Below are 9602 nucleotides of genomic sequence, written 5' to 3' on the forward strand. Positions count from 1 at the left end.
CAAAAATGTGTGTGTGTGTATGATATATATATATATATATATATATATATATATATATAAACATGTTTAAAAATATATATATATAGAAATCGGCCGAATAATCGGTATCGGCTTTTTTTGTCCTCCAATAATCGGTATCGCCGTTGAAAAATCATAATCGGTCGACCTCTAGTTTGTAGCATCATAACCAAGAAGACTTAAGGCTGTAATCAATGCCAAAGATGCTTCAACAAAGCACTGATCTGAATACTTATGTGTATGTAATATATATATWTTKTTTAAATATAAATTAGCAAAAATACTAAAAATCAGTTTTTGCTTTGTCAATATGGGGTATTGTGTGTGGATTGATGAGGGGGGTGGGAATTATTTAATACGTTTTAAAATAAGGCTGTAACGCAACAAAATGTGGAAAAGGTCAAGGGGTCTGAATACTTTCCGAATGCATTGTACTAGAGGGATTAATCGGAATGGCCGATTTCAAGTTTTCATAACAACCGGAAATCGGTATTTTTGGGCACCGATTTGCCGTTTTTTTAATATATATATTTTTATACCTTTATTTAACTAGGCAAGTCAGTTAAGAACACATTCTTATTTTCAATGACGGCCTAGGAACGGTGGGTTAACTGCCTTGTTCAGGGGCAGAACGACAGATTTTCACCTTGTCAGCTCGGGGGATCCAATCTTGCAACCTTACAGTTAACTAGTCCAACGCAATAACGACCTGCCTCTCTCTCGTTGCACTCCACAAGGAGACTGCCTGTTACGCGAATGCAGTAAGCCAAGGTAAGTTGCTAGCTAGCATTAAACTTATCTTATAAAAAACAATCAATCATAACCACTAGTTAACTACACATGTTTGATGATATTACTAGATATTATCTAGCGTGTCCTGCGTTGCATATAATCTGACTGAGCATACAAGCATACAAGTATCTAAGTATCTGACTGAGCGGTGGTAGGCAGAAGCAGGCGAGTAAACATTCATTCAAACAGCACTTTCGTGCGTTTTGCCAGCAGCTCTTCGTTGTGCGTCAAGCATTGCGCTGTTTATGACTTCAAGCCTATCAACTCCCGAGATGAGGCTGGTGTAACTGAAGTGAAATGGCTAGCTAGTTAGCGCGCGCTAATAGCGTTTCAAACGTCACTCGCTCTGAGCCTTCTAGTAGTTGTTTTCTTTCATAGCACATATTGCACTTTTACTTTCTTGCTCCCAAAACTTTGTTTTTTTGCATTATTTAACCATATTGAACATGTTTTCATTATTTACTTGAGGCGAAAATTGATTTTATTGATATATTATATTAAGTTCAAATAATGTTCATTCAGTATTGATGTATGTCATTATTCAAATAAATTTAAAAAGAACCGGGCCGATTATCGGTATCGGCTTTTTTGTCCCCTCAATAATTTTATCGGCGTTAAAAAATCATAATCGGTCGACCTCTACATTGTACATGTTATTTTAATTCATTTATCCAGAATGATTGCGGCACGTTAATGAGTGTCTGCGGTAGCCAGGTGCTAAATTAGAACTTGCTTCTTATTTTTGAACGCATTATGTGCTGCAAGGTCCGCTCTTCCATCTCTTCATTGGTTTTTAGGACAATTTACCCACGTGGGTGATGAAGAATGACTGAGTTCCACACCCAGTTGCCAACCGCCATACAAAGTCCACAGAAGAAAGAAAGAAAAAATAACTGAAGGAGGAGAGATTACTAGGAAAAAAGTGGTTCCTCTTTCATCTGTGGATTAATTGTCAGAGTAAGAGAAACACGATTTTGTGTGACTCAAAATGGGGCAAATTCTACAAGAATCCAGAAAAAAGATATTGGGATTTCAGGTAACATAACAACCCAATGTTTTATTATCCCAGGAAAATTAGCTAGCAACAGCTAGCTAGCTAGCTAAATAGCCATGAATGTTTCGCGTGTTTCGACCTGTCCCAAATGAATATAGCTGGTTCAGAGTTCGTTCTGATATTTCAACCTGAGTGTCTGATTGCGTCTGGTGTGGATGGAACAACAACATGCGCACGCGGACGCATGTAGCTGCGTCCGTGATTCAGCCCCGCTGATGGACAGCTCCTCGGTATAGGTAGGCATATTGGAGCTCCATGGCATGGCATGGATGGTTCGACTCTGTCAATCACCATATTCTTCGGAGACCCAGTAGTCTCGTTTTTCTATGACTGCCTTGCCTGGTTCACCAACTACTTTGCAGACAGAGTTCAGTGTGTCAAATCGGAGGGCATGTTGTCCGGTCCTCTGGCAGTCTCTATGGGGGTACCACAGGTTTCATTCTCGGGCCGACTCTTTTCTCTGTATACATCAATGATGTTGCTCTTGCTGCGGGCGATTCCCTGATCCACCTCTACGCAGACGACACCATTCTATACACTGGTCACGATGGCTACACCCACCCGCAGCACGCGCTCCAGCAGTGTATCTCACTGATCATCCCTAAAGCCAAAACCTCATTTGGACGCCTTTCCTTCCAGTTCTCTGCTGCCTGCGACTGGAACGAATTGCAAAAATCTCTGAAGTTGGAGACTTTTATCTCCCTCAACAACTTTAAAAATCTGCTATCCGAGCAGCTAACCGATCGCTGCAGCTGTACATAGTCCATCTGTAAACTACCCACCCAATTTACCTACCTCCACCCCCATACTGCTTTTATTTATTACTTTTCTGCTCTTTTGCACACCAGTATCTCTTCTTGCACATGATCATCTGATGATTTATCACTCCAGTGTTAATCTGCTAAATGTTAATTATTCGATTTATTGCCTACCTCATGCCTTTTGCACACATTGTAATAGATCTTTTTTTTTTTCATGTTTTATTGACTTGTTTATTGTTTACTCCATGTGTAACTCTGTGTTGTGTCTGTTCACACTGCTATGCTTTATCTTGGCCAGGTCGCAGTTGCAAATGAGAACTTGTTCTCAACTAGCCTACCTGGTTAAATAAAGGTGAAAATAAAAAATAAAAATAAAATGGTGCTGAATGGACAGCACAGTCTGTGGGCAGGTTAAGCATTTTCTAGGCATGGTTTAAGGTAGCCTACAATGCGTATATGAAAATCATAACTGGCATTAGAAATGGTAGGATCAATTGTAAATTGGCACTCCAGATGAAAAAGGTTGCCGACCCCCTAGGCCACAGGTGTCAAACTCATTCCACGGGGGGCCGAGTGTCTGCGGGTTTTCGCTCCTCCCTTGTACTTGATTGATGAATTAACATCACTAATTAGTTAGGAACTCCCCACACCTGGTTGTCTAGGGCTTTATTGAAAGGAAAAACCAAAAACCTGCAGACACTAGGCCCTCYGTGGAATGAGTTTGACACCCCTGCCCTAGGCTATAGTCACCCTTGTGGAACGGTGCATACAGTGAAGCTCTATAATGACTTCCCACCAACGGTCTTTGTAGAAAGTGGGAAGAGCACAAGACAATGTTGGTGGGAAGTCATGATAGTGTCTTCAACAATACAGGAGAAGAGAACATGAACGACTGCAGAGGACTAAAAACCGTAAATAGCTTAGCTTCATTAAAAAAAAATAAAACAGGACATGTATTTTTTGGGGGAAATCGTTCAGTTGTGTTTCTTTTTATGACAATACATGAAACCAAAATTGCATTAGCCTCCTGGRCCGAATGAATGAAGATACCAATTAGGCAACAGCTATCAMAACCTATTTTAATAGCTATAAAATAGCTTTTGGTTTCSAATGGTCACCAAATAGGAGGRCTCCCCCACCTCCCAATTCCCTGGCTATCAGATTACAACAGATTCAAAGCAATCGGCGACCGGCCTAAACTGCTTAACGGCAAAACAAACTGGTWCTCTGTTCTCTGGTTTCTAAAAGTGAAAGAAGAGGCACCATGCTGGCAGCTGCTCTCTGAGCCATGCCATCTAATACTCTAAACAGATGTTGTATTTTAATCAGGATTGGAATGATTTGTCTACTTTTTTACCTACTTTAAATGATTGTTCTTGAGCTACCCTGCTATACCAAGTGGAGGGAGTAACTGATTACATGTAACCTACCCAACCCTGGAACCTCCCTACTTCTTATGGTAAAGCCACACACACACACACAGCCAAAATGAATCATCCTTTATGGACCTGCAGATAGGCCTTATGCACAGTCACATATTACAGTTCTAGTGGATGGGTCGATATGGTATCGAAAATGTAGCATACTGGTGCAACTAGGGGAGAATCTCAATGGCATACTCCTTGCATCATCTCTCCTACTTCTCAAAACCCATTGGATGAGAAAGCCAGAGGTCCCTCCCCTCTGACCTTCTCCTCCAATGGGTTTTGAGAAGGAAGCGAGGAGAGAGGATGCGAGGAGTAAACAATTAAGATTCTACCCATGGCTTAATGTTAACCGTTTCCTAACATTATATTTCATTGACTTGTGTGTGTTGTGATCTACTTCAAGCACGCCGCAATGGTGGGAAGTATTTGCATAAAGTTCAGCTTTCCCAAATTTGGTCCCGCCCTGTTCACGACCCTCGGCCATGCTAGCAACTGTCCCTCGCACATGTTGCTTCTCTTCCATTGGAAATGAATGGCTATCTGTGGTTTCATGGCCCACATTATCTTCATTGAGGCACTGTGAGCCGTTTATTTGAAGTCATTTTTCTAGTTTGTTTGAAACAAACAGTTTTGTAGTATGTTGACTGTGGCTATGTATTCAGCCTTCATAGCAGACATGAGCTTTCTGTGAAAGTAAAACTTGCCTGTTGAGCCACTCGATTGAAAAAAAACAGGATGGATGTAGCTTTTAACAAAGGTAAAATAACCTAGCCAGCGATTTCACATCTATGCAATATCCATTGTACTGGGTCTGAGAATATGAAATATTCTTATTCATGTCACTGAGGGAGAGAGGTAACATTACATTATGTCAGGTTGTTATTGTTAGTCATCAGGATCCTATGGGAGAAAAGAGACAGTCGGTACCAGTCACCATGACAGCTGTAAGTTGGGGAGGAGTGAGCACTTTGGGGCAGAGGTCAGGTCAGATGAAGTGAGGAGAACAGATATCACTAAGGTTCTGTCTAGCAACAGAGATGCATTGGCTGTTCAGAAGTTAGGAGGAGACTCAGCATAGGAGAAAGGATTAAATATCCGTGCTTGTGTGAATAGTTTTTGTTTAATGCAGCTGTATTGATCCTCTGGGATGAATAAACTTGGTTTAAGCTTTCATAGTGTCCGTCAAGTTTTTTCTCTGAGAATTAGAACCTAACAGTACGAAAACATATTTTTAGGTTAACACAAAGTAATTACCATCCTTTTGTCTGATTAATTCAGATTAGACTAATCCATACTGTGCACGTCCAAATTGGTGCCTCCCTGTACACATTATGAAGACTGTGCCCTACAGCAGGTGGTGCATCTAACACCCTTGTCTTGACTGTAACAGTACCTGAACAGTACTGTAATACAGGTACAACAGGTATCCTCTTCAGGGGGTATAGCTCACTGTGTTGCTGCTGTTATGTCAATCTGTGCTCAGAACTATGTACATGTACAGTGCTCTGTTACTATAGAGATGTGCTGTTCTACCTGTTAGACGATGCAACAAGCTAAATGGCAGACAACACCAACAACAACCAACAACTCAGAAGGCTCTGAAATGAAAAACATTTTGTTATGTAATTTGACGAAGTTGATCAGGAATTCAACATATGGCGCATCAAAATGTCCTAACAACCTAGCAGTGTTACTGACATATCAAACATAAGACTGTAAACCACTTATGAGGCGGCAGGGTAGCATAGCGGTTAGAGTGTTGGACTAGGAACCGAAAGGTTGCAAGGTCGAATCCCTGAGCTGACAAGGTAAAAATCTGTCGTTCTGCCCTGAACAAGGCAGTTAACCCACTGTTCCTAGGCTGTCATTGAAAATAAGAATTTGTTCTTAACTGACTTGCCTAGTTAAATAAAGGTTAAATATATGAGTGTCCACTCACCTGGACCAAACACCTCTCCAACTGGCTCACTGACTTCCTCACTAACATCATTCTTCAGCTTGCAGGTGTACTTGTAACCATTGGCTGATTTGCCAGTGTCGCTTAGAGACATTCATCTGTTTTCCTATGACTCCACGCCCCCTCCCCCATTTCCAGCTGTAGGTGACTGGTTCAGCATCAGTGGTGTGCCCTCACAGGTCAGAGTGCAGGAGGTTTTGTTGGGTTACAGGAGGAAGAAGTGATTGTGGGTTTGGGGACTGCCTCTGTAAATAGAGGAAAGAAACAGGAATCATTTGGGAAAATGCTTGTGAGGCACTACAATACATAACCTGCTGTTTCTACATGACCACACATACATAGACACAGACACAGACACACATAGAAACACTTACTGATAACAGATAGTTTATATGTCTTGTCAAGCTGTTTGCTGTTAAACTCCACAGAATAAACGCCACTGTCTGTTTTCATCAATCCACTGATTCTCAGCTCTCCAGTAGTCTGGTTCAGGGTTGTACGCTCTTTGAAGGCACCATAGATGTCCAGACGACCAAAATCCTTGTCCCACTCTGCCACCTTGTTCCTCCCATGCTTCCATAGGATGCTTGTGATGGAGTGTGGCACTGTGGACGTGTTCGGTGTCAACACCAGCTCACCTCCCACTTGATGATAAAGATCCTCTGGAAAAGCAGACATTTCATACATGTATCAGMGTATCAATGTATCCAGGGTAAAACATTATGGTTAGGGTATAAATATGTAGTCCTAACCCTATTGGCATTGAACTGACATTATTATCAACCTTTACTGTTTATGTCTAGAATTCTGCTTGCTGGGTGTATCTGGTCTATGTAGTCTGGCCACGTTGACTAGTATGTCCCCCCTCACCACCACTGGAGCAGAAATGTATCTAGACTACACTACAGATTAAAAAGTCTTTGTCTATACCCTGTTCACTATCATATCACTAGCTAGGTTTCCATCCAATCTGCGACAGATTTTCATGATATTATTCTAAAATCCGCATAAAACAATAATCACATTTTCCCACCAGAGATATGTTTCCATCAGACTGACTTCTTGATGATAAAAGTCTTGATGATGGGGTAGTGTACATAGCCCTCCATACCTCAATGATTCAGAGGGGTTGGGTTAAATGTGGAAGACACATTTCAGTTGAATACATTCAGTTGTACAACTGACTAGGTATCCCCCTTCCCTTTCACTTTACATAAAAATAGCTTTTGCAGATAAATTCCCATGTACCAAATGAAAAATAGAAATTTAAATGGGTTCCATCGCATTTTCAACTATACTGATGGTTTGTCACAAATTGCTACGTTATATAGACTGTTGTGTTATATCGACTATTGTCCATTATATACTGTTGTGCGTTATATAGACTCTTGTGCGGTATACAGACTGTTGCAGTATACAGACTGTTGCGGTATAAAGACTGTTGCGGTATAAAGACTGCTGTCTGTTGTGTTATATAGACTGCTGTGTTATATAGACTGCTGTGCGGTATAAAGACTGTTGCGGTATAAAGACTGCTGTCTGTTGTGTTATATAGACTGGTGTGTTATATAGACTGTTGTGTTATATAGACTGTTGTGTTATATAGACTGCTGTGTTATATAAACTGTTGTGGGTTATATTTTTTATTTTATTTCACCTTTATTTTACCAGGTAGGCCAGTTGAAAACAAGTTCTCATTTACAACTGCGACCTGGCCAAGATAAAGCAAAGCAGTGCGGAAAAAAAATCAACCACACAGAGTTACACATGGAATAAACAAACGTACAGTCAATAACACAATAGAAAAATCTGTATACGGTGTGTGCAAATGAAGTATGGAGGTAAGGCAATAAATAAGCCAATGGTGGCGAAGTAATTACAATTTAGCAATTTACACTGGAGTGATATATGTGCAGATGAGGATGTGCAAGTAGAAATAGTGGTGAGCAAAAGAGCAGAAAAACAAATATGGGGATGAGGTAGGTAGTTTGTTGGATGGGCTATTTACAGATGGGCTGTGTACAGCTGCAGCGATCGGTAAGCTGCTCTGACAGCTGACGCTTAAAGTTAGTGAGGGAAATATAAGTCTCCAACTTCATTGATTTTTGCAATTAGTTCCAGTCATAGGCAGCAGAGAACTGGAAGGAAAGGCGGCCAAAGTAGGTGTTGGCTGTCATAATGGAGGAACACACAACATATTATCACGTGACTCCAAGTTTACTTCGATATGATGGTTATTATATCAATATTTGTGCATAAAAGGGAGGCGTTATGGGGCCTGCCCTCCCTCCATACTCCTTGCCTCTCCTCTAAATAAAATATTTAAATATTGATCATTTATTTGACCGAGACGCACGCCGACAGAAAGATCATCAATCTCAGACAAAGCGTCAGAGCGAGCGAAACACGCACCTCTGTTTCTGTATGTGTAGATCATGTATCTGATGCTGTCTGGACAAAAGGAGTAAGGCATGTCATACTTTTTCTGGACAGACAGTATCAGATACATGGGCTACATATAGTAAGACAGAGGGGCGGCTGTTTCGCTCGCTAGTTTCAGCAGAGAGGAAGAGGCTGAGCAAGAGGGTTCACTCTCACCAAAATCTGTCCTGAATAAGCCCCAGTCTCCCGACAATTCTTGCACATTCATTGTACATTGTTGAATTGTTTCCCTTTTGATTTTGATCTTGATCAATAACCCCATTTAAAGTGAAAGGAAAGGGGTACCTAGTCAGTTGTACAACTGAATTTATTCTACTGAAATGTATCTTCTGCATTTAACCCAACCCAGATTAGACAAACTCATAATGGTTATGAAATAAACCAAACTTGTTTCTCAAAAGTGTAGCAGGTTCTGAATTCTGCAAACAACGTTTCCACTCTGAGAATAGTATATTACATATTAACAGTGCATTAAAGTCATATAAGCAAATGACGAGGGATTAACTAGGCTAGGCTACAGATGACATATGTAATGGGGAAGTGATAAAAAAATATACAATCAAAGGGCAAACAAGTCACACAATGAAACAATGAAGGGCAAGAATTGGTAGAGACAGCTGAGTGCATTCTGGAGAGAGACACACATATCTTCGCCACACACCCCTTCTCTTCTTGTTGCAACATAAAAATTATACACACTTACTTCACACATATTTTAGATGCTTTTCACTGACAGCCACAAACTCAATCAGACACATGTTTTTGTACATTAACCTTTATTTAACTAGGAAGTCAGTTAAGAACAAATTCTTATTTACAAAGACGCCCACTGGGAACAGTGGGTTAACTGCCTTTTTCAGGGCGGAACGACAGATTTTTTCCTTGCAGCTCGGGATTCAATCCAGCAACCTTTCGGTTATTGCCCAACACTCTAACCACTAGGCTACCTGCCACCCCAGACAAATTGCCACGCCCGCTGCCCAAATTGTGGATTCCAAAATAGGCATACACTAATTCACTTGTGATTTTAAACAATCTACAGCTATTTTTTTTAAAGAAGCTAATGATCCTCTGTGGCTAAGTCATGCTCTCTGGTGAAGTATTTTAATGATCCTCTGTGGCTAAAGTCCTGCTCTCTGGTTGAAGTATTT

At 40.8% G+C, this 9602-nt stretch overlaps 1 protein-coding gene across 1 annotated transcript in view; it reads right to left on the reverse strand.

The window, feature by feature from the left end:
- The window catches only part of LOC112074606 (SLAM family member 7-like), a 52685-nt gene that overhangs the window by 35844 nt on the left and 7239 nt on the right, over positions 1–9602 (reverse strand). The window contains exons 2-3 of the mRNA XM_024141752.2: positions 6384–6671; positions 5992–6254 (exon numbers count right to left, since the gene is read on the reverse strand). Coding sequence (XP_023997520.2) covers positions 5992–6103 — 112 coding nt within the window. The 5' untranslated portion in view covers positions 6104–6254; positions 6384–6671. The remainder of the gene's footprint in view (positions 1–5991; positions 6255–6383; positions 6672–9602) is intronic.

This window comes from Salvelinus sp. IW2-2015, unplaced genomic scaffold (genome assembly GCF_002910315.2).
Source record: "Salvelinus sp. IW2-2015 unplaced genomic scaffold, ASM291031v2 Un_scaffold2714, whole genome shotgun sequence".
In the NCBI taxonomy this organism is placed as follows: domain Eukaryota; kingdom Metazoa; phylum Chordata; class Actinopteri; order Salmoniformes; family Salmonidae; genus Salvelinus; species Salvelinus sp. IW2-2015.